Source organism: Callorhinchus milii, unplaced genomic scaffold (assembly GCF_018977255.1).
Source record: "Callorhinchus milii isolate IMCB2004 unplaced genomic scaffold, IMCB_Cmil_1.0 Scaffold3, whole genome shotgun sequence".
NCBI lineage: Eukaryota > Metazoa > Chordata > Chondrichthyes > Chimaeriformes > Callorhinchidae > Callorhinchus > Callorhinchus milii.
This window is the reverse complement of record NW_024704744.1, coordinates 18,794,225-18,820,988: the sequence shown is the minus strand read 5'-3', so window position 1 is coordinate 18,820,988 and position 26,764 is coordinate 18,794,225. Positions and strand designations below refer to the sequence as shown.

Here is a 26,764-nt window from a genome sequence, read left to right as displayed (position 1 = left end):
GTTGGAGCACTCGCCTCGCAAGCGAGAGACCTGGGTTCGATTCTCGGCAGGGCGAAACCTTGGGCAAGTTTCCTTATTCCACCCGCCTGATAATAATCCCTCAAAAGAGAGTAAATTGGTCACATCAATCCACAACTGTTTATGAAATACTGCTGTGCACAACTGGCTGCTGCGTTTCGTCCACAAATATACAGTCAATTCACTTTACAGTATATTCTGTGAAGCGCTTTGAGACGTCTAGAAAACATGAAAAGCACTATGTCAACTGCAAGGATTATTATTTATTATTTTTATTTAATGTAGAGAAAAACACGAGTGCTGACTTAAAAGGCCAAGTGGCCTAGGTTCTATGGTGCAACATTCTATGATAATGAGCCCATGAGCGAGCTGAACATAATACAACTCTATAATCACTGAGTACATAATGACACCCGCAAATAAATGCCTACTAATAATTATCAAGGTAGAACTATTTGTACAGAACCAATAAAACATCAGATTTGTTCACTTCTTCTGGCTGCAGCAAAGCTACTAGTCAGAAGGTTAACATAATATCTATAAAATCCAATGGTAGAATTATGAAAAGCCAGTTACATTTTCAATATTAACTACAAAACTCTAGTACTCTGTGAACTAATTACTCCACTGATTGACAGTGTCAATGCTGGCTGCACAACAATGTTGCTCACTCAAAGTTGCCGAAAGGAAGGAAATAATATGGTTGCTTCCAATACTCACCAACACATTTTTCAGCTAATTCTTCAAGGAAAGGCTGCAACAATTTGGGATTCCAGTCTCTAGTATGTATCTGAAATATGTGCTTTCGTGCCTACAGGGTTCATTAAAAAAAGGCAAACAGCTTTATTTTCTTATGCATATCACAAAATAAGGTAAATTAGTTTTAAAAAATTCTTATTGATCTTTTTGATTAACTGATACTAAGTGCTACAGATTAGAAACGTGACACTGTTTGAGCAGTTGATAGAACTCTTGATCAGAAGATATGTTCAAGCCCGATGTCACATCCATGCCATGACCCACTCTGCCTTCCTTCACCTCCGCAACATCGCCTAGCTCCGCCACTGCCTCTCCCCTCAGGCCGCCATTACCCTCATCCATACATTTATTACATCCAGGTTCAACTACTACAACTCCCTGCTTATCAGCCTTCCCAACTCTTCCCTCTGCAAGCTGCAGATCGGTTCCTCTCCCGCACCAGGCTTCATGATCCTATCACCGCGCCCTTGTCCAGCTCCACTGGCTCCCCATTCCCCAGTGAAGAGTTAAAAATCCTCATCCTCGCCTTCAAAGCCCTCCGTGGCCTTGATCCTTCCTACTTCTGTGACCTACTAACACCACATCAACCTGTCTGCTCCTTACACTCAGCAATCCCCTGCCCGGTCCGCCCCACCATTGGCGGTTGGGCCTTCAGCCTCTCTGCATCAACCGTTTGGAACTCTGTCCCACAGTCCCTTCGCCTTGATCTCTCCCTTGATTCCTTCAAGGCATGTCTCAAGGCCCTCTTCTTCGAGCCGCCCTCCTATTCCTACCCTCCCTGCCCGCCACCCCTCCTGACCCCTACCCGGGTCCAAATCCCTGACTGTCCAGTGCCTTGGGACGAACTCCTGACATGAAAGGCACTATATTAATGTAAATTGCTGTTGTTATTAAGATCATAGTCTAGGCGGAAAATCCAATACAATTACTAGGGAAGCACTGAATTGTGTTGGCACTGCATTATCATAATTCCTATCAGCCTGTGAAGCTTAAAGATCCAATGACACCATTCAAAGATAGAAGGGAGTTTCTCCCAGTGTCCTAGCGAATTATCCTTCAGGTAAATTGGTTATTCATTTCAAGACTGTGGGACTTTGCTACAGTCACATTTGCCTGCAATAAAACAGTCTCTAAACAAAACAGCAATTATGCTTTGAGGTGTGTTAAGATTATAGGCACTATAATAAAAGTTTATTATTCATACAAAACTAAACAAATTAATTTATTGAGCAGAAACCTTTTGAAAACTTCACAACATACCTTTTTATCAGGCAGGTTGAAAAGAAATTCCCTATCAAAACGACCAGGTCTCCTGAGCGCAGGGTCAATGGAATCAAGTCTATTCGTAGCACCAATTATAACTATTTCCCCTCGGTTATCCAATCCATCCATCAGTGCAAGCAGCGTAGACACTATGGAACTAAGAAAAGCATAAATCCATCAATGCAACTTTCACTGCTATACTTCAAAAAAACATAAACAGGTACACACAATTACGGAAGGTTGATTTGGAAACCATGTTGAAACTGGTAGCACTCAAATACATGTACAGTATTGGGAAGAAAGTTAAGATTTTAAAGACACTTATCAATATTTTTGATTTCAATAGTTGTAAAACTTTGAATAGATTTAGATCACATCATATTTGTGGACCTTCTGATAGAGTTGTCATTGCCTAACAACCAAGATGCAGATCAGAGAAAGTTATTCATTAACTCTTAATATACTAATAAAATACTATTAATTAATAAAATGTTAATATTAGTGGTTACATTAAGCCAGCTGAATAGTTATTGAAGTGCCATTACTTTATTAGGGCAGACTGTCATGAGTCAATGAGGAGAGAATGCTGACTACATTTTGTGAAAATGTAGCTGAAGCAGTTTAAGTTACTAAGGTAGAAATTCAAGGTTTAGGCCATTGGAAGTGAAAAATGGCAAGCAAGTTGAAAAGAAGTCATAATTTTCTCATGACCACACCTTGATTCAAGGGTGGACCATTACTCAGAAATTACATTTCCACCTCCTCCCAGACTCAGCTTTATAACAGCAACAACTCACACTTACAGTGACTCTCACATCGGATCATTTCTTGAAGCACTTTACAAAGACAATGTGCATCACCAAACTGGGTGGGTGGAAGGAGTTTGAGGATGTTGACCAAATGCACAGTCAAAAACATAGGCTTTTAAGAAGGGTTCAAATGCAGAAAGAGGAAAGATACACAAGGACAAAGGGATTTGTGTTTGTGGACAGAGTAGGCAGGGAACAAGTAATGGACTCAGGTTGGAGGAGCAGGTGTTATAATAGCTTTATACATATTTTAACACTTTTACTTCCCGCTACAAACATGACATGCATTTTACTGCCTCAAAGCTCCTGTGACATCGGTTGCAGGAAAGAGCCATGTGCATCCTGAAGTGGCTTTTCAGTTAAGCGTCGTATTTTAGACTTGCCTGAGAGACAATCTGGAGGTTTTAACCTCAGAAAGTAATCTATCAGCTGAGTATGTAGCAATGCTCAACTGGGTTCTGTGTTTTTGCAGGGTCGGTCACCTCCGAAGCTCCCAGACAGATCCTAACGACCAGCCCCAATCAAACAAAGAATCTGGTGTGGGAAGTACGTGGGTCTTCCCCGCAACTGGCATCACTGGAGCAGCTGAGGAGGAAAGGAGACGCAAAACGGCAGGTCTCTGTGAGGCAGTAAAATTTCCGATAAAAATAATTTTAACATAAAAATCAAACATTTTCCAAACCTTTACCTGTACTCACCCTTATTAGGGGTAGAATTTACGGTACTCCTTACTGAACACAAACTAAAAGTAGCCATCAAATGGCTGCATACCCTCATCAATGATGTCTTCCTTTCCAGTGCCAGGCATTTTTTGAATCCGAGCTTGACAGATGTTTCTTGTATATTTTAGGCCCTACATTGTTACTTTTTTTCCTTGATGATTTACTGAGGAGCTAAAATGTGTCAGTCAACAATAATGCTGCCCTGAAGGCCGTGGACATAACTTAGCCAAAAATGATTTTGTAATCATTGAAGCAAAGGAGTGAAAATTTAAGCCCTCCTTAGCAAATCAAAGTTGGGAAGTAAATAACAAAAAATAACTAAACCCAATATAGACCCTAAAACGTACCAAATAAAAATTGCCTGCTTCACATTCAAAAAATTGACAGGTGTTTAGATCTGGATAAAGAAGAAACCACTTAGATGGAATGGTTTACATCAGCGTTACTTTATATAGAACTAAATAAGGAATTACATAATTTTTACTCCACTGTTGTTTGGTTTCTATTTTCTCTTCAGTATCCTACATTTTAAGATTTTTACTATTTTCTACCTATTTAAACAATGTTTCCATTTCTATTCTTTTGAACCTTTTTTTCTTCCAGCTGCCACCATTCATTTTGAAAGATGGGAACAACTGTAATTTTCATTGGCCCAGAACTGGCCAGAAAGACCAGATTTGTACCTGTACAAGAGCTAAAAGTTTCAATAATTGAACTTATTCAATAATTTGAACATATATAGTGACAAACAGTAAAAATATTGCCCCCACTCCCCTCCCACTGCAAACACACACTGATGGTATTCTAAGGATTATAGGTTAGCTTCCACATAAATAGTTGCAGCATAATTTAGAACATTAACCTGTGAATTTGATCTTGTCTGCTGGAACGAACAGGAGCCAAACCATCAATTTCATCAAAAAAGATTATGGAGGGTCGCATTAAATAAGCCTGCAAGAAAAATATATAGCAAATACTATCAGTTAAACCTAAGAGTAAAATTCTGAAATATTTTTCAAAATAATAAAAATGTAAACACAACCATTCTTTTTCTCTACCTGATCAAATAGAAGCCTGAGTTGCCGTTCAGACTCCCCTACCCATTTGCTAAGACAATCTGCACCTTTTCGCATGAAGAAAGAAACTTTTTTGTCCCCTTGACCACATTCGTTAGCTAGAGCTCTAGCTACCAAGGTTTTGCCAGTTCCAGGAGGTCCGTAGAACAAACAGCCCCTGTAATGTTATCCAAAAAACACAGAAGTTTCAAGTATTTGTAAGTGCACATCAGCATTTTAATATATCTGAACTGGATGGTGATGACAGAGATCACGCTCCTGGGGAAAATACTCGGTCACAGTTCACAGATTTATTTTTGTTGAAAAGGCTTTATATTAAAAAATATAGTAAATTAAATATTATTGCTTTTAGAAGGTAATTTATTACGGCCCTAATGCGAATAAATGTTTTGTGATTTCACAAACTCCAATTTTAAAATATTTCCACTTAACACCTAACACTTTTTGCCTCTGGCACCCAAAGTTGGTGGATTATTCAAAACATTTCACACCGAGTAACACAAATATCTGTAGCAAAAATACTTACTTTTGACATATTTTACCTAAACTCATTATTTTAAATACTCTGATGAGGGCTTTCCAGACTGTGAAGCTTGAGTCTTTTAATCAGTAAAGTTCTACCCTTTGCACTTGGGATCAGTCTTACTGTTATTTTTTTTCTTCCTGTTACTTCCTGTAGTTTGTCTAATGTAAGAATAGATTTGCATTGTGGCAGCCAAAATTGCTCAGTGTTCTCGATATGATCCGATACGCCCAATGGAAAATTTTCACACAGAAATTAGGTTTAAATTTTTTTTTCTAGTTATTGAGGTGTCAAATTGTTACACATAAATGTTAAAACAAACTACCAGAAACCAAACCTTCTGAAGAAAATCATCACTATATTGCGGTTAGGTTACAATAATAACAAAATTACATTTATAGAACGCCTTTCACGTCGGGAGGACTTCCCAAAGCGCTGAACAGTCAGATGTCAGGGCCCGAGCATGGGGGAGGGGTGGTGCAGGGGTGAGGGAAGGCAGAGAGATGGGAGAGAGACCAAAGGCACAGTTGAAGAGAAAGGTCTTGGGAGCAGTCTTGAAGGATGCGAGGGAGGAAGCGAGGCGAAGGGACTGTGGGATGGAGTTCCAGTGTGTGAGGGCAGAGAGGCTGAAAGCCTGGCCACCGATGGCAGGGCAGGTCGGGCGGGAGACATGGAGCAGGCCTGAGCCCGATGAACGGAGAAAGCGGGCAGGCTCGCAGGTAGTCAGCAGGTCAGAGAGGTAGGAGGGGGCAAGGCCATGGATGGCCTTAAAGGTGAGGACGAGGATCTTGAACTCGAATAATCCTTGCATTTTGATACAGCGGCTTATCACATCTTCGAGACATCTCAAAGAGCTTCACAAAATATACTGTAAGGTGAATTGACTGTATTTTGTGGGCGAAACATGGTAGCCAATTGCACACAACAGTGCCCTACAAACAGTTGTGGATTGAGTGACCAAATTATTATTATTTAATCATTTATTTTTTTGGAAGGATTGGAATAATCAAAGAATTATCCCATTTCTAGCTATCAAGATACTTAAATTAAATTAAATATTGCTTAGTTCACAAAAGGTTGTTAAGTAAATTACATTTTTATTCTAGATTATCTAACCAAGTTTTAACCTTAATGCTTACTCGTTTATGATTTTTTTGTCAGAATTAATCAAAATAGATATTTTATGTCAATTGACACTGTCAGCAATTAATATCCAACAACGTGATGCACACAGTTAATGGTTAATTTCTAACATCTGAATATTTTAATATGACTGCTGAATTTTAAAATGTATACAATAATCCATATACACACATACAACATTATATATATGGACATGTATACATATTATTTGTATAATACACATGTATATACAAAGTCCACAATCAAATAACACATTCTTGTAATATTCAGGTGCAATCTCAACCAAACCCTTATGCATTTGAAAAATAATCCAATAATTTTGGTTGCTAGAGGCAACTCTCTTACGCATTTGAAAAATAAATGTTTCTCTTCCTCTCCAGTTGGAACAATTTCTGATAAAAAATTGTTCGAGAAGTTATACGTTTCACTTAAACCTTGTCCAAAAAAATTAAAAAACAATAAACATAATTTTACAAAGTATTCACAGTAAGAACAAAATGTTTCACTAAATCGTCCCAAATGAAAATCATTTGGCAAGTTCATGGAATTTTGCACATGTTTTTGTAGATTTTGGAAAGCTCAGTGAAATCAGTGGAAACATGGTACTGAAAGGAAGAGATCTTTCAGTAAGAAGCAAGATTAGCTCAATAAATTTGATGCTTCAACTTCAGTTTTTTGGAAGAACGGATCGCCTTCAGGATCCTCTCGCTAATCCTAATCCTACAGCTGTATGATTTTCAATGAGCTCATGTTCCACCAAATTGAATTGATATTGGAAGTGATTATTTAAAATATGGATGTACAAAAATCTCTAGCAAAATTATTTTAAAAGTATAACAATAACTTGCATTTTTATAGCGCCCTTCACTCAGGGAATGTCTCGGAGCGCTTCACAGTGACAGTCTGAGAACGATCCAATGGGAGAGGGAGGGGGGAAGTAAGCGTAAGTACGATCAAAAAGGAAGGTCGTTAGTTGGGATTTGAAAGTGGGGGTGGAGGGGGAAAGGCAGATGGATTGAGGGAGAGAGTTCCAGAGCTTCGCGGTGTAGTGGCTGAAGGCACAGCCACCAATGGAACGGCGGGGACAAGGGACAAACAGGAGGCCGAGGCCAGGCAATCAGAGGCAGCAGGTGGTGGAGCAAATTGGATAGGTAGCAAGGTGCGCGGGTGTGAAGAAATTTGAATACGAGCGAGAGGATCCTGAAGGCGATCCGTTCGGTAATTGGGAGCCACACTGGTGGGATGGAGGTATGGAGTTTTGTGCGATTGAGAATCAGGGCAGTGAAGTTTTAAATTAATTGAATTTTGTGTTTGGTGGAGCTGGGGAGACCAGCGAGGAGGGTATTCTAATTGTCCAGCTCGGAAGTGACAAAGGCGTTGACGAGGGTTTCGGCTTCGCTGGTTGTTAGGTACGGACGGAAGTGGATGGAAAAAAGCAGTCCTGGACAGGGAATGGATGTGGGGAGAAAGGAAAGCTGAAGATCGAACCTGATGCCTAAGTTACGCATGGGTTCGGTGAGTCTGAGGGAGAGCCAGGGAGGTTGAGGAGTTCAGACCTGCAGGAGAGAAGACTTTGACAGGAGCTAAAGAGTATGGCGTCTGTCTTGCCGACATTCAGCTGCAGAAAATTTGCACTAATCCAGGCCTTGATGTCCATCAAACAAGCTGACTGGACATCAGAGGACTGGGAGTCACAGCTGGAAGAGACGTAGATTTGGATGTCATCCACATGCACGTGGAAGTTGACCCCATGTCTGCGGATGATATCGCTGAGAGGGATAGAAAGGAAAGGTGGGGATCAAACCTGACACCTAAGTTTGGTGTGTCTGAGGGAGCCCAGGGAGTTTGAGGAGTTCAGACCTGCAGGACAGAAGAAGTTGACGGGAGCTAAAGAGTATGGCTTACGTCTTGTAAGAGTCTGTCAGAAAAATTGTCTCACCGGGAGAGTCAAAAAAGCAGGTTACAGGGACAAGAAATCATTGTATAGGAGGAAATATTTTGCAAAATGGAGATTTTAAATGCTAGCTGCTTCCCAAGTCAAATGAGAATCCAATGACAAGGGCCCAATTTTGAATAAGTTCTCGTAGCCAGTATTTCTCCCTCAGCGAAAAAACAGAAAAAAAATTAACTGGTCATTTATGTAATTGTTGTTGTTGTGTTTAGAATTATTATATTAGTTACTGCACTTCAAAATACCTTAATGTGGGAAGCATCTTAACATGATAAAATGCTGAATCAAAATGCAAATATTTTAATATAGATACATAAAAATGCATAATAATTGTACAAGTCGAATGGCTACTTTTGAAATGAAGCCAACATACAATAACAGAGGTAACTGCTATATTTGATGCAACTGCAATGAAGATTATTGTAATATCAAGTTAGCATTCACAACACAAAGATAATAGATATTCAATTAAAAACTATTTTAATAGCATATATTTTGTACAAAAAGACAAACTGAAAAGAACTGGTAATTTCTGACCTCTCTTGAACTGCATTAAACTTGCACACGTACCTTGGTGGCTGAATTTTGAATCGTTCAAATACTTCAGGATACAGCAGTGGAAAAACCACCATTTCCTTGAGTGCCTGAATATGCTGGCTAAGTCCTCCAACACTATCAAACCACACCTAATAAAACAAAGTCCAAAAAAGTTAAATGAGCAACCCATTAGCCTAAGGTGTTTAGCACTGGAAAGTAAACTATGACAAATGTAATTTTTATAATGCAATAAAAAATATGGTACAGAAAATATATTCACACACAACAGTTAATGGCATCTTAATGCAGATTTATAATGGAAGATTTATTGCGGGTCATGTTGAGTTAGATTGTTTGATTTCTAAAGCACAACATCCAATGCATTTTAATAAACTGCATCAACTGAAAAAGGTTTGTCCTCGTGTGCCACCGCACTTGTGCGACTACTGGACTAAACTTTAACTATCCTAATTAAAGGGCATCTGGTATCTGTTATTCAATGTCCTAGGAGTCTGTCGGAATCTATTATCTCTATCTCTGTGCTTTCAAAGAAATGGAGATTTTTTTCCACTGCGATATTATGGAGTATTTCAGCGATTCAAAACTCTGTTTTAATCTGAAGGAATCTTTAATCAAATACTTCATGATACTGGAGTGCGAAAATTCACCATTTCCAGAAGTAGAGATGTTTAAATCTGGCAGACTGGTTGGACAACGTGATCCTGAGTAAATCTCACATTTTCATCTTCCAACCTATATTTGAGATGCAAAACCAAGACCAATGGCCATTACAAGTCCCCTCAAGTTTATTTCTACCTGTGTGTACCAAGAGTATTTTTTTACTTGTGATAACTGTGACATCTCACAGGGAATTCCTGGTACCTGCCATCCACCTAATGAGGGTTAAAAACTCTCTCCCTGGAGGAACGCATCCTACTTACCTAATTCCAGACAGTATTAGGGGCAGGCTAGCAAGAGCCAAGATATAGGGACCCCAGAATGTGCTTTGGCATACTGCTAGAGCTTAACCAGCTAAAACTGCATAGAGTGACAGTGAATCTAGTCTCCTGCTGCTTTTCTAGCTAAGACCACACTCCTGTTAAGGCTTTGGCTTACAAGGTTAACAGGAGCTGAGTTGGGAAGAATTCCTGCCCTCATGACCAGTCTGCCCTTCCACGTCCCACCAATAAGCCAGGCTACTGAGTTGTCATCAGCAGTACCCTGGAATACTGTGGACCAATCTGGCTCAGGAATTTAACTCCCCCTCAAGTAGTCCTGTTGGTGATTGAATTGGAAAGCCACAATAGGCAGAACAATACTCAAGAATTGCACGACCATTCTGCCATAGCAGAGAGTGCTCATCTTTCACTACCCCCAACCCCCAGGCTCAGTAATTCAATGGGTTGTAACCAGATGTAGCTCGCAAAGAATTTTTCCACAAGAATTTCAGCTTGCACGAAATGAAGGGCTGAGTTCACAGAGAAGTAAAGAGGTTCATGGAAAGCTGCAATTACTGCCAAGCAAAAATATGCTGATCAGCTGCAGAGAAATAACTACTGTAAGGCAAACAGAATCTCTCAGCTTCTGAAAATTGGCACAGGTCTTGAAGAACACCACTGAAAAGATTTCTTTCATTTTTGCTGGTAGAGGGGTTACCAAGAAGTGTCTAGCATCATAGGAAGAAGAGACATAATAATTATCTTGAGGGAAACCTCAAATTGCTCCAGGAGCTTCTCACCCATCTTCGTTCTACACCACATTAACCAACGGATCAGACTCAAAATTCACGTCCTCAGGTTCAAATTCCTGCATAGTCTCATCCCAACCAACCTAGAAACCCATCATCCTAGCCACTCACTCCACTCAGTTAACACAACATACTTCATGTCCCTTTCTTAATCTGCGACAAACATCTGTGCGCAAGCTTTCAGCCATTCTACCCCCACCATTTGTAACTCCGCCCCCAAAGCCCTTGTGCCTTGCTCTTGGCCCCTCTTCCTACCTTTAAAGCCTGCCTTAAAACCTATCTCTTCCACCACTCATTTAATTACCTTTCTCTCCCTCCCCATCCCACCTCCAGCTCAGATTCCAAATCAGTGTGTGAAGCTCTAAGAGACATCCTTTCAATGTAAATGGCATCATATAAATATAAATTATTGTTGTTGATGAGATGTTGCTAAGTGCCAAAACCACAGAGAAGGACAATTTATACTGAACACTAAGTAAGCTGATAACATAGTTTCCAAATTTTATTCCACAAATGTAGAAAGCAGACTTCACTGTTTGTTTGTGATGCATTTTAGAATGGTGAGAACATGATCAATATCCCACTGAGCCAAGTTCCTAATCTCACGCATATGTGTCATTCCGACACGGAAGTACACAGGAGTTAACTGGTTTCCTGGTCTGACCAGAGGGGTGAAAATCTCAGGAACAAGTGGAGTGTTCCGGCTCAAATACTTAAGGCACAATATGACAATTGTAAAAATTAAGCTAATCGGTACCAATCAGCACTAGTGGAGACACCCATAATGCAACAACAGGCACCAAGCCAAAGGCAATGTCCCATCTGCTTTTCTTCTGCTTATTTTCTTAAATACCTAGGTAAACCAGAACTGCCTTTGATATGAACATTTGAAAAACTTTGTACAACTTTTTGAAATAGTATTAAGCTTTCATTAAAGTATAACAATGTATTACAGAAAAATGCTTCACATCTGCAAAATTCTGAAGTATTTACCGAAGTATCGATGTTCATTGGATCTACATCAGCCAGACTGGCACCAACTTTCACACGTTCCCTTAGAATCCCACTTGCTAAATCTTCTGCTCTAATGTTCATCGGTAGACATCTGTTCAGTAAAGCAATAGAACAATGCTTACAAAAAAAATTTGGAACCTGGGTTTCTTTTCCAGACTATCAAAAGTTAGTATCTAGTGTTCAGATGATGGTGTTTAGTTACATTGTTCATTAGTGCAATACATTTTATTAGTAGAATTTTATAATTTTTATATACTATTTAATGTAGTCACTACATTTGAGAGACTGCACATTTATATGGCAGCTCAAAAACAAACCAATCCAAAAAATATTAAAAAGTGAGAAATCTGCATATTCACAAATTTAAAATATGCCTTCCAAAAGGTTAGCAAATTATAATTTAATCCATTCCTACTTATATTAAACTAGTTTACTGTGTTTAAGAATAAAACATTTTAAGATTGCCTTGGAAGTCCTCATGCATTACCTGTTCCTTGCTCTAGCCATGCTTTTAGATTTCCGTCTTTCAAAACGCTCTTCATCAGATGATGATGTGGTGTCACTGCTGTGGATTGCATGTTTCTTTCTTCTTTTTCGTGCAAAAAATAAAACAAGAATCATTACATAATGTCCCAGTCCTGCACCTTCCCATTTATAATCAAGATTTTGAACTGAAATTACTCATGTCTTTTTTTCCATGATCGCTTTTCTGGTGATAATAACCCCTTAAAACATTTTTTTTTAATAATAATTTGGTAGTGAGCCAGTGAGCCTAGCAAAGTGAAGCGGATTTGACTGTCAGTGACAAGCATGAACATATGTATCGTATCCTGTGGTTACTCTGTTTAACAAACAGCTGTAAACAAAAACAAAGATCAGTTCTTTCACACAATTATCTGTTATTCAGATCTTGTTTTTTGCTGATCCGTAAGCAGTGAAATAGAAGTATGGGAAAAAAGCTATACCAAGAATTTAACATTTTGATTGCAACTCTACCTGATGTGGCTTCTTCTTGCAGGAGATCGGTGTGTATCAAACAGTGTGCTTTGTCTTTGTCTCCGATGAACAGGCTCTGTAAATACAGAAACCATGATCAATACTTGCTTAAAGCAATGCAGAGATACTGCAATCAAAACCCAAGGACCCAAGGAGTCCTGTAGCTCAGTGGTTAGAGCACTCGCTTTGCAAGCGAGAGACCTGAGTTCAATTCCAGGCAGGGCAAAACCTTGGGCAAGTTTCCTTACTCCACACGCCTAATAATAATCCCTCCAAAAACCAAAAACAATACTATATTGATCATTTTCAATCTACGACTGTTTGTGGGACATTGCTGTGTGCAATTGGCTGCCGCGTTCGCCCACAAATACACAGTCAATTCACTTTACAGTGTGTTCTGTGAAGCGCTTTGGGACGTCCTCCCGACGTGAAAAGCGCTATACCAAATGCAAGGATTATTATTATTATTATTTACTTCAAAGCATTGTTAAACTTATAACAATGACAAGACATGCAAATGTTTGAAACAATGTTAATATTTTACTATACAACTTGACCAGAGTAATATCTTGCAAACATGATTGCTTAATTTGACACTCTTTGCAGAAAGTTTATATTCTATATTATTATTTTTTTCCAAACAAATTCAAATAAACTGTTATTTTGCCTTATCAGGAACATATATACCATGACAGACTTCAGAACATTAATAACATTTAATATCGGTTTCTACATTTATAGTTCTAGTTTTTCATAGAGCATAAATTTAAGATGCTGCAAAAAAATTTAAGAAAGTAGAATTTAATGATGTCAGCTATATATTTACAAATTGCTTAAAATAAAAACAAATTATATCTATAATCACAGTCTTTACTTTGCCACCTTTACCTATTGGAGGGGCTTGGTATCTCTGCACTGCCTTCCGTTGTCTCAGATTGTACGGTCTATCATTTTCTTCAGCTTCTTCTGCTTCATCTACATCCTCTTCTTCCTCCTGAGATTCTATGAACACAGGTACATGGAGATCAAAATTGCTTTCCTTCATCACTTTGCATAATCAAATGGAGATTTAATAACCAAGTCATCAACTTTTTAATGTTCTCATCAGTAAGAACACTTTATTTTAACTTCCATTATGGTAGAACAAATGTCACAACAATGTAAGTTACAAAAAATGTTCAATCCTTTGCATATAATGCTACTTTGACTATCGAGTTAAGTAATATACAATTTCTACTGTACTTAACTTGAATGCTGCATGAATAAGATGTTTTTAAAGAAAATACAGCAAAATAATTCTCCCTCTTCAGGACATTTATACTGAAGACTAAAAATCATCTAAAATAGTTTCCTAATTTAATTCCAAGCACAAGTAGAAAGTAGCCTTCACTGTCTGTTGGAGATGCATCATAGAATAGTGAGAACATGATCAATACCACACTGGGTCAAGTTTCCAATCTCATGCACATATATCACTTTGACAAGGAATTACAAAGAGGCAAACTGGTGTTAGTGGTTCCATGGTCTGATGGTCTGATCAGAGGGGTGAATACTTTGGGAACATGTTGCCCACCTTTGCACTCAATCATAGCCTGTGAATGGTCTGAACAGAAAAAGGAGAAAATCTGAAGGCAGGTCACCATTAAAGAGGTTTGAAGCAATGCTTCTAAAAAGACATTAAAAGCTCTGAGATTTTTGACTGTCATTGAGGTCAGAAAAAAAGAATTAGCACTATATAGTTTGAATTTCTCAAAGTCTATCAGAATTAATCACCGTCAAATATCATGACAGCTTTTTTTTGTAGGCAAACTTGTAGCAAGATTCCACAAAAAAAACATGAGGTGCTAGTTCAATTAATATGTAAGACCATTGGCCAGGAATTCGAGAAACATTCCCTCCTCTTTTCCAATAGTCTCATATGAGGTTTATTGTCCTTTGCTTGTTAAATGCATGAAGGATGTACAAACAGATTTTGGTACAAAACATTAAAAAGTTTAATCTGTTTAATGTCTCAAACAAATTAAACTAACACAATATAACCTAGCTTCAGTATTTTTATGCCTGTATAAAATCTATCAATGACAAATGTAGTTGAACTAGTGTATCATACCTTCACTTCCTTCCTCTTCCTCCTCCTCCTCTTCATCTCCTTCACTAGTTTCTTCAACATGGATAGGCATTCCATACATATTTCTTCTCAAAGGCTTCCTTTTCCTTTTCACACGAGAATACATATCCATGTTCTCCTATGATTTAATTGTTCATATTTTTCTCAATTACACAAAATTTTAAAAGTGTCTGCATATACCTACGCATACTTCAGTCGCAGTTTTAAAACTTGTTACTACTTAAAAGAATTCCAGGTTGCCAAAAGTAAAAATTAAGTAGAAACTTTATTGTAACAACATTTAGCCAATATCATCTTTTTTTAATTGTTTAGTCAAATATTAATTCCATTTCACCAAATGCATTGGAAATCCAGAATTCTCCTTGAACACACAACCTCCACAACAAATTAAGACCCTAAATAAGGGATGGAAACATGTTATTTTTTTCTCTGAACTACACGAGAACTACATGAGATAATTTGAAAATATTCAAAATAGTTTCAATCAGTGGAAAAAAAACTAATGCAATGCTAGATATAATTATTTGATAGTAATTAATGGGTTAGCAAAATGTTAGAGAACAGAGAACTTGCAACTTGATCTATTTGCTCTATGGAACTCAGACTCCCCTACAATACACCCACGGGATAACCCGTTTTAGTTTATTTCTGTGTTGCTGATATTATACAGCATGTGAAACTGGTAAACATTTACAGAAGAGCTTTTTTATAAATGAGCTAAGCATGTCTGACGGGAATTATTTGTGATCTTTTCATTCAGCTTCATGAAAACCCTCACTGTGACTACAATTCATTCACAATTAGTTCACGGAGCTTTGCCCAGCAATATAATGCTTCAGTATGTTTTTTGCCACATGGAAATGGTACAGTAAAACTCACTGTATCAGTCAGGACAATAACATAAAAGTGTGAGTTACAGGCAAACTTGTGCAAGTCATAAAAAATCAGATTTAATCAATAATCTACATTGTGCGTGCATGCTTCAATGCATCCAGTAAGTGCACATGCGTCAACAGGTAAGGACTTAATTTCCCATATTTGAATGCAGATGGTAAGTGTGCATGAGGCAAAAGGTCAGGACTTCTTTTCACGTTTCGGTTTCAAATGGAACACTAAGCATTCGTACTTTAATACTGCCAGTAAACATGCAAGGGTCGATCAGAACTTCATTTCTCGCAATTCATTGCGAGCAGCATTAGAGGTGTTACGAGTTAGGAGATGATATGCTTTATAAAATACTCCTAGTCCAAAGAAATCTTAAGTGCTTTTTGGCAAGAAACTGAATGGGATTCAGGTGCATCTATGACTTAAGCGATTATACAATTTATAAAGATAAGACTTATACGAGTTTTACTGTACAAACTCTAGTGGCAAAAGATACCCAACAAGTCTGAATAATGTGTATTTTCTTAAAATCCTGAACAGCAAAACTGACTGCTTTGATGCCCTTGTTTTCAATTACTATTGAGTTGACTTGATTAATGACAATAAGTTAGCGATTGTGCTACTCAAGGATTCAGATAGGGTGTAAAAACAGCGGAGTTACTGCTGAACTTTGAAAGTATTCTAGAAATAAAGAGCAATAAGCAATAAAGATCTGGAAATATGCCAAGTAAAAAGGCCAAGGCTTGGAACTCCCACAGTAATTGGGAAGGTAAAATATCACACGTCTTGGTACAAACCAGGAAGGTCCTAGGTTCAATTCATGATATGCATTGATTTAACTTATCTTCGCCTGACCCTAGTTCTTTGGGCCTCACTAAAAAATAGCTATAATGCTGCCAACAATTTAATATTCACCATATCACTTCTATGTCATTTACATGCAAAGAATGCCAACTTGAATATGGTATTGGAGGTTGGTTCAATGTCTCTGGCCCACATTATAACAAAGTATGGAAAAATGGCTGTTTTCTAGTTATCAGAGCTGACATCACTTCTTGCATGCTATGCAAGTGCCCAGGGGAGGGAAAAGAATGGGCAACTTGTAACAGGAATCATCGTAATTGATCCCTACACCGCTGACAAAAACGTGAAATGAAAAAAGATCTCCTGCTTTCTATCCAGCAACCTATGCTTAAAAACCTAAATGTGACGACAGGACCAGGCTTAGCTGTGATGCTTGGTATATTCAAGTAGCCTGTTGACACTCACGGTCTAGGTTCCAGCTTGAAGACTGGCACCTTGGGTGAGGTAATAGAAGAGTTGTTACTGTGCACGGACCTGTATCCCAGCTGTGATCACCTCCTTCACAATGAGAGGTAATCATAGAATCATAGAATGTTGTAGCACAGAAGGAGGCCATTCGGCTCATCATGCCTGTACCAGCTCTTTGAAAGAGCTACCAACTAGTAACACTCCCCCGCTCTTACTCCATAGCCCTGCAAATTTGTGTAATCTGTTATGGGCAGTAATATCAATCTACATATATATTTGTAAACCCTACCGAAAGCAATAGAAAAACAATCTCCATCTGATAATCTAAAACAAGTGGACCAATGACAGGATAGATTTCACACTGACATATTTGGATGTAAAGTTTTACAAACAATAGACGTGTTCATTGACAAATTAGCCACGCTACTAGCTTCCACCTTTTGTTTCATGACATATTAAGTTAAATGTACAGATTTAAGAGCTTTGCACTGGTTGAGAAATTTGAAATAGAGTAGAACCAATTTCAATTGCATTGTGTGTTGAATTAGCATTGCGTTCAGGTAGGGAAAAATCGCCCAGGTTCTACACTCATGGGCTGAAATGGAAGACACTAGCCTTCTTCAAGTACTGCACCCACCAAGCCTAACCCACCATCAACAGTCAGGCTTTCAGCATCTCTGTTACCTCTATCTGGAACTCCATCCTGGAGTTCTTTCACCTCGCCCCTCCCCTCACCTCAATGTCCATCTCAAGACCTTCCTCTTCTACTATGCCTTCAGTCATCCTTCCCCCTCCCCCAAACCCCTTGGCCCTCACCCCTCCCAAATCCAATGTGCAGCTCAGGTGCAAACCCATACATGGTCAAAATCATTATACACAACTCCCAAAGAATGTAATCCCTCTCTCTGATTACTCTAAATAGTTCCTACTGGAAATGTCTTGGATGTATAGGTTGAGTGAGAATAGGACTGAGCTTGGGTTCAATGCCTCTCATTCAAAGAGCCTGCCAACAGACATGGGTACAGATCGGTTGCCACTGTCTGTGGAAATGACCACTTAAGTGAGGGTGAATGGCACTCGTGAAACCATATCACAGTAGAAATAAATCAAGGGTACACTTAGGAGGAGGCAAGTGGAGAATGCTGGAGAGACAAGAGAAATTTGAACAAGCATGGAAAATAAAGAATCTGAAAGAGGATGACTGGAAAACAAGTAGAAAAAATATTTTGCATCCAACATACCATATTAGAGTGCTGGCATCAGATACTGGGATGTATGAGTAAGACACAGGCCCCAATCTAATTGTATCCTAGGCAAACCAGCATGGCAGAGAGGCATCATTAACCAATGCAAGAATAATAATTATTAAATTGGAGTTAAAATGTTTTTGTGAGGGAAATACATTAGAATTAAATAAATTGTAGGATTATACAGATTTAAGATTACTTACAGATATTAGAAAAAATGTGAAGATGTTTATAAATACTTTTATTGTATTATAATGAAATTACATCATAGCTGAAAAACTGGATTTAAAAGGAATAATTTCTTTATTCCATCCTTTAGCTGATGCATTAATCCAACGCCCCTTCTAACTGTCCAGGAAGATATTTAAAGATCCACGGCACTATTCAAAACAAAGAGAAGGGAGTTTCGCACAGTGTCCTGACCAACAATCCCCCAGATAAAATTGGTCATTCTCTTCATAGACATTTGTGGGATACTGCTGGTCGCAACTGGGCTGCGTGCTCATCTAAAAGTAGTCACCTCACTTCACAGTAAATCCTATGAAGCACTATAGAACATCTAGCTGATGTGAAATACACAACAACCTGCACTTATATAGTGCCCTTCACGCAGGGTAGTGTCTCAGAAGCGCTTAACAGTGGCAGAATCTGACTCCTAGCTGGTGATGGTGGGGGGGAGGTGGCCATAAACACAGTCAGAGAGGAAGGCTTTCAGGCAGAACTTCAAAAAGTCCTGCATATCAAATGCAAGGATTATTATTATTTTAGCAAAGAATCATGATGGATAAGTGCCTCATATGTGCACATGTGTTTAATAAAGGTTGAATAACTAGCACCACATCCTTGACACATCTTCAGCATCAATATTTAATTTTGCCCTTCTTGTTGCCTTCTGCAGAACCCAGAAATAAGAGTGGAGGTCTGTGTCTTAAAGAAAAGGTTGAGAAGAAAAATTATATTTCTGAAGTGCACTCCAGACCATGCTAATGTGCTTCATTATAGCACAAGCTCATTTATAATGCAAATGGGTGTACCCCATTCAGTGTGCACGAGTGGAACCAACGGCTAACTTTGGGTCATTAGGTTGTCACTAGCATCATTTCCTGATGTCCAGCACAATAATGTCCTGCAAAGATAGTGGCAATTTGATGAAACAAAGGTTGGTATTTGTAAGCAGGAGAGCTGGCTGGCACATTGAAACTGGCTATTCGGCTATTGTTATAAGGCAGGTTTGGATTTTAACTACTTCCTTATAACAAAACTCCATTGTGATATCCTGTTCACGTTTAGGCTAAGCAAAAAAACAATTTACAATCTCCAGCCATGAGGAAACAATTATAAATTTATGCAAATATACTTTCTTTCCCTCACCCCCCCAACTTTTCTGGCCTGCAAACTCAGCAGAAAACCATTCTGTGTTGTCATCGACATACAACCGTTTATTTACAGCTTCTTTCCATTACACCCAATTTCTGACTGCTGAATCTACAAATCCAAAATGGCATATTTCTAGAGAGGAAAATCAGTTTAAATTTTAAAATAACTACAACAAAACCAATCCTTTTATTAAAAAAACTGACATATTTCAGGTCATACATATATATTTAAAGTACTCTCTTTCCTACACTTAAAACCAAATATTCAAAAGTATTTTCTACCAATTCGGGAAATCACCCATAGCTTTACGAACATAGAAATTTGCAGGACCAGAATAAACCACTGCATTTCATGTGTCAACCCAATTATAGAATTATAAAAACTCACAAACTCTGTATCTGCCCACATCCTAAGGCGCTCCACTTCTCCAGGCCTTCGATTCTGCCTAATGTTGCTGGTGATGTTATCCATTTCTTGTAATACAGCCTCTGCAGTACTGGGGTAATAGTAATGCAAGAATGAAGACAAGACTATATTTGTTTGAAAGTAATTGTAATCTACAATAAAAGATAAACAAACTAGATTGTCCATTTACATACTAGCATTAAAGATACAACTTCACAACATCACAAGAGTTCATAAATAAAGGTTCAGGTGAAGAAAGCACTTCAAACATTTAATAATCCTTATACTTAATCGTATTCTGGAAGGATGAGATTAAATATAATTCCTGTTATATATTTCCTGGTAACCTGTTCCAGTTGTTAATTACCCTCTTGTGGTAAATATTTGTGGTTTCTGTCCTGAAATTGTGTTTTGCAACTCTAAACCTGCGTTTTCTTGTTCTCCTGTCTCAGTACATCTGAAAGTATTGTTCTGGATTTACTTTCTCAATCACACTTAAAATGTTGTATACCTACATAAAGGTCCCCTCTGAATTGTCTCCTTTCAAGACTAGCTCATTGCCCCAACACTGGGGAATCATCCTGATTGCTCTCCTCTGCATTGCCTCTACAACCCTTATGTTGCTGTGACCAGATGTATATACAGTACTCTGTACGCAGCTTGACCAGAGTACCATATAGTTATGACTTTCAGGACTCTGAACTCAACTAATTTGGCATTATAATCCAGCACCATGTTTGCCTTGTTTATTGAAGCTCACTGTTTTGACATGATGTGCAATTAGACAGCTGACACCCTTGGATCTCTTTCTGCTTCCCCCTTTGCAACTAGTACATTTGTTTCCTACTGTTACTTCCTGTATGTAGTACCTTGCATTTATCTGTATTAACAACAACAACATTACATTTGTATAGCGCTTTGCACGTCGGGAGGACGTCCCAAGGCGCTGTAATTATTATTTATCTGTATTAAGCTTCATTTACCTATATGATTATCCTATCAAGCTCCCTCTGCAAGACCTCTGCTGCCTCTTCTGATTCTACAGTTCTTTCTAACTGGGTGTCATCTGCAATTGTAGCTACATTACATTAGATCTAAGAATCCAGGTCAATAATGTAAATAAGGAACAGAAGTGCCCCAATACTGAGGCAACCTGCTTTATACCTCCTCTCTCCCCTTAATGTTTACCTAGCTCCCCTCCAACCCTCTGCTTCCTTCCCGTCAGCCAATTCTGAATCCATGTTCATGTCTTGCCCTTGTTGCCCAGTGACAGTTTATGAAGGTCGACATCAGATTGTGAAGGAAAGACATCAGTCAATAAGAGCTCTTTATACTGGATTCAGGCTCCACCAAGTAAGTTCATGGCAAATATGTTCAGCAGTTGCAAATAATATCAAGTGAAAAAGCTGAAAATGCTTTGTAAACATTTTATTAGATTATTCAATAAATATCAATCAATTGCTTATGTGTGGTTGGTAGTATTTAGATTATACAACACTGTAAATTTTACAAAAGGGAGTTTTCTGCTTTCAAGGGAGAGGCACATCACCCCATAGGAAATGGAACTTTTTATCACGCTTATCACCCAGGTTCAAACTCAAACATTAAAGACAGAAAGCAATGCTCTCTCACCTATGTACTACAAATTGCTTTTAATCTGAACCTCAGAAGAGCATCCTTGACCCATTGCCCACTTTAGTCGTTTTTTGTGGTCTCTCTAAGTGAAATTGGTCAATTAATGCTGAATAATGGGCAATTGTGTGGTATGAACTTTAAACTGTTTCAATCAGTCAGATGAGTGCATGTCCTCTAATTTCTGCGCTACAGGGTTCCCTGACAAGATGGCAAAGATTGCAATATTTAAGAAGAACAGATGCCCCTTCTGCTTCACCCATTTTATTCATCATTGTATCTAAAAAAAGACTAAATTCACCTCATAAAACACAGAAGTAATACAAAGTTACAGTACCTGTTCACTAACTGATCAAACAGCAGGCTCTGGTTAAGGGTTTCAAACTTGTTTCTCCTTGCCCGTCCACTTCTCCTAACTTCCGAATCTCCATTCATGAGCGAGTGATCCCCATCCTCTTGGGCTTCCCGTCGGTTTCCAGTTCTGAGAACTTTTCAACACAACAATTGATTACTAAATAGAGCTTGTTATTTTAATTGAATACTGTGTTGTAATCTATAAGATGATTTGTGTTTATGACCACAAATATGACCAGTAGTAGTGAGAAGCAGAGCAAAATACCATTAGCATTTCTATGAAAGAAGGGAGGAAATTCAGATTTCTTCCAACACTGGCACAAATTCCAGGGCATGGAGAAGCTATTCAGGTGGGCTTCACTTGAACGTTAATGGTACCAATGTCTTCACAGGGAGGATAAAGTAGGCTGGGAAGAGTAAACTAGTCAGATGTAGACCAAAAACAGTGAGGGTATTAGAAAAATAGAAACTACAAATGATAGGAGTCGAGGAAACAATAGCGACTGGCAATATATATGCAGGTCCCTGATATAACTAGGAGAGTGGACTATTGGGATATGAATGTAAAGGTACATGAAAGTGCACATATTATATACATTATAAAAATCAGGATACGAGTGTAATGGTGCTGCACAATTTTGTACACAAATGCTAGAAGTCTTGGGAATAAAATTGAAGATTTGGAAGTCTACGCTGGAAAAGATTATGATATTACTGGCAGCATGGAAACTTGCCTAACAATTATGTAAAGTGAGGATGGGGCAGAAAGGCCATTTTGCCCATTCTTTGTTTGATGGAGGTAATTACAATTATAAAAGGTTTAACAAGATCTATAAGGTGATAGCGATAAACAATAACATTCTGTTTTTGTTTATCGCTGGTTTTGTTTATTGCCAGCGCCTTGGGATGTCCTCCTGACGTGAAAGGCGTTATACAAATGTAATCTTGTTGTTGTTGAGTCCAAAACAAGTGGGTATAAATGTCATAGGCACTAGCAGATCTAAAAGGGAGTTCAGAAGGAACTACTTTTCAGTGGGTGGTTATAATTGAGTCCCATAGCACAGTGGTTATCAAGCTCGCCTCGCAAGCGAGAAGACCCAGGTTTGATTGCTGGGTGGGGCGAAATCTTAGGCAAGTTTCCTTACTCCACACGCCTCGGTTTACCTAGCAGTAAGTAGGAACCCGTTTATTATTTGATTGGCGGATTGCTTTCTGGAAGTAATAATCCCTAATAAAAAAAATTGGTAGCTTGGTCCACGGCTGTTTGTGGGACATTGCTGTGTGAAATTGACTGCTGCGTTTCTCTCCCCAAAATACACAGTGAATCCACTTAATAATAATGATAATAGTACTTGCATTTGATATAGCGCCTTATCACATCTTTGAGGCGTCTCAAAACGTTTCACAGAATATACTGTACTGTAAAGTGAATTGACTATATATCTGTGGGCAAAACTTGGCAGCCAATTGCACACAACAGTGTCCCACAAACAGTTGTGGATTGAAGTGACCAATTTATTATTANTTTTTTTAAGGAATTATTAGCCCTGGAAAAGCAATCCCCCAATCGACTAACAATATACTCTTTTGGCAATAACTTTAGATATGTCCTCTAGTTTTTGACTTACTGACAAGTGGAAATTATTTTTCTGTTTACATTATCAAAAGTCCTCAGATTAATAAACGTAATAAGAAAATAGTAACAATAACAATAATATTATTTATGGGACACTGCTGTACACAATTGGCTGCTGTTTTTCACCCACAAAATAGTTACTACACTTTAAAATATATCCTGTGAAGCACTTTGAGATGTCTTGAAGACATGATAAGGCGCTATATCCATTTCTATATATATATACACACATAATATATATATTGTATATATATTTTTATATATATATATATATCGCCTTAGCCATTTGTGGGACAATAATAATCCATCCAAAACAAAAAAAATAATAAATTGGTCATTTTCAGTCCACGACTGTTTGCGGGACACTGCTGTGCGCAATTGACTGCCACGTTTCGCCCACAAATATACGGTCAATTCACTTTACAGTCTATTCTATGAAGCGCTTTGAAACGTCTAGAAGATGTGAAAAACGCCATATCAAATGCAAGGATTATTATTATATCACAAATGCGGGCATTATTAATATTATTAAAAACCTTTACCAGTTCTCCTTTCAACCTTCTCTGTTTTAGGGAAACCAGTCAGTTTCTCTAGTTGCTCTTCATAAGTAAACCCACTCATCCCAAGTATTATCCCTCGTTGATACGTGCAGGAACACTGATTGTTCTGCAGTAAAAAGGAGGGGTGGTGCTTTTTATGTGCAAGAGAAAAGACAAAACAAGACTATTCTGAAACAGATTCAGGTAAATTTTAAACTTTGTAGCAAGCAATATTCAGGTGAAGAAACTAACTATTAGGATTTGTACAGGCCATCTAAGGAAGAATCATTAGATCTGATCTTTATTCTTAAAATAAATTGGGTATGGAAATCAAACAATCTAAAAATAGCAAAAATGTGTTTCTGGATAGGATGTTGGACTGCTACAAGACCAAAATCATTAGGAGAGGTGACATTAGATTGGATATTATGCAAATAGTAGAGTAGGTTACAGTGAAAGACCACACAGCAAATAATGATCAAAATGCAATGGATTTAGGCTTGCTATCTAGGTCAGATGTTCAACACAGAAATGCAAATTTTTGAGGGAATTAAGTACAAATTAAAGAGGCCAGAATGGATCAAATTGTTAGAAGGGGAAGGAAGAAATAACAATAAATAAATAACATGGAATGCTAACAAGAATTCAATGCTGACAATACAAATACAAAGTATATCACTGGCAAGAAGTGCAGCAGAGAGAAGGAAATTATTGCGGAAACAAGGGATATTAAAAATGGAGAAAAGGACAAAAATAGAACATTCCTCAATTTAGGTAGAAAAGAAAACTAGACAAAAATGACAAAGAATCCTAAAAGACTGATCAGGAGAATTAAAATAGAAAATATTAAGGTTGAAGCGAATTTGAAACAGAACAAGAAAGGCTTGTATAACTATCAGCAAACATTCAGTTAAGGAAATTTTAGGATCCCAAATTGGACGTAAAATCATGCCCGTGTGAACTCTCTGAAAGAACATATGGTTCCACTCTTTGGTCCTTTCCCCATACTTCCCCACCCCAAATGGTGTCTGATAACTATGATTGTTTTAAAAGCTATTATTTTAAAGCTATTTTTTAAAAAATATTCAACCACAGCTTTTGGTTGTGCATGTTATTTCAACCACTGTGTTTGGCTGTGCATTTCATGTCCTAATAACTTATTGCGAAAAAAATCTGCTGATCTCTCCCACTGCTGTCTTAGCAATGACCTTAAATGAATGCTCTCCAGGTTCTGACTCAAACACTGCTTAAAATAGCTTCTTCTCTTTACCTTATTAAACCTCAATGTTGAATACCTCTATTAGGTCTCTTCTCATATGTTGTCATTAAATAGCAGTTTTTCAAATCCCTCCCACCCCTAGTATCATCCTAGTGAATCTCTTAATTTCTCCGTGGCCTTGATATCATACCTAAAGTGAGTGCCCAAAACAGCATACAAAACTCCAACTGTGTACTAACCATTAATTTTGGCTTTGCATGAATTCTTCAATGTATTTTTAATTTGTTATCTATGTTCACTGAGGAAACAACAGGAACAACTTGCATTTATGTAACACCGTTCACACAGGGTAGCATCTCAGAGCACTTAACAGAGCTGGAGCTTGACATCAAGCTGGTGGTGGGGGTGGGAGGGGCGAGAAACAAACTGAAGGCTAGGTCAAACAGGAAAGTCTTCATGTGCAATTACAAGGTGGACAAGAGGAAGAAGGGGAGAGACTGAAGCACATAGTTTCAGTGTGTAGTGACTGAAACCATCGCCACTGATAGTAGAGCAGAGGGAATGAGTGACATGCAGGAGGCTGGAGCCTGCTGAGTGAAGGGGACAAGTAGAGTGCAGTGAAAGCAGGTCAGAGAGGTAAGGAAGTGCAAGGAAATTAAGTGATTTGTACATGCGTGTGTGTGCGGATCCTGAAAATCGATCAGTTCTGCAATAAGGAGCTAGACTGAGCAAAGACTGGGATAACAATAAAAATGTGGAGTTTGGAGCAGGTAAGGATACAGGCGACGTATTTTGAATTAATTTAGTTTTATGAATGGTGGAAAATTTAGACTGTCTTTCACATTTGGAGATAGGGATTCAAAGGATTAAAATATTTCAAATAAAGAAGTGACTGTTGGTTATTAAGTGCCATAAAAAAAAGTGTATAACAAGGAATCGCAGGTATTGTTGATTACGTGATTACAAACCAATAAAAAGGTTTATTATACAATTTACAGCGATCCTATCTATTAATTCTTAATCACAGAATTAAAGGCTCCTATAATTCCCTCCACACATATGGATTACATATCAGTAATACATATGCATCTATATGATGCATAACAGACCCAATGACAGGCTAAAAACAGGACTTGGCATTGGTGGAATAGAATTAGACATCTGAATTGTAAAGAGTGACTACCAACATAGAAAATGTTCAAACTAAAGAGGCTCAGGAGAGATCGTATTTAAGTACTGAAGATCCAAAAGAGTAAATTGCACTGTGATAATATGTTTAATACGATCAAAAAATTCTAAACAACCCGAGAAGAGACAAGATGAACATACACTTCAATTATTATTTTAAACAGCATACTGCATAGCCTGCCAATTTACAGATATCATCAACTTATCTCCTTTTCTCATTGCAGATAGTCTTGAACAGAACAGGAACCATTTCTTGTCAGGTTTTCCCCTCCCAAGAGATGATAACAATAATAATACTAATACTTGCATTTGATTTATCGTCTT

The 26,764-nt window shown here is 38.1% G+C and overlaps 1 protein-coding gene across 1 annotated transcript in view; it reads right to left on the bottom strand.

Annotated features, from left to right (window-relative positions):
- The window catches only part of atad2b (ATPase family AAA domain containing 2B), an 82,880-nt gene that overhangs the window by 36,365 nt on the left and 19,751 nt on the right, over positions 1-26,764 (bottom strand). Inside the window, exons 4-15 of the mRNA XM_042332785.1 lie at positions 21,842-21,992; positions 19,855-19,963; positions 14,675-14,804; positions 13,447-13,545; positions 12,559-12,634; positions 12,050-12,151; positions 11,542-11,653; positions 8,835-8,950; positions 4,630-4,804; positions 4,434-4,522; positions 2,038-2,197; positions 739-829 (exon numbers count right to left, since the gene is read on the bottom strand). Of these exons, the coding sequence (XP_042188719.1) occupies positions 739-829; positions 2,038-2,197; positions 4,434-4,522; positions 4,630-4,804; positions 8,835-8,950; positions 11,542-11,653; positions 12,050-12,151; positions 12,559-12,634; positions 13,447-13,545; positions 14,675-14,804; positions 19,855-19,963; positions 21,842-21,992 (1,410 nt within the window). The remainder of the gene's footprint in view (positions 1-738; positions 830-2,037; positions 2,198-4,433; positions 4,523-4,629; positions 4,805-8,834; positions 8,951-11,541; positions 11,654-12,049; positions 12,152-12,558; positions 12,635-13,446; positions 13,546-14,674; positions 14,805-19,854; positions 19,964-21,841; positions 21,993-26,764) is intronic.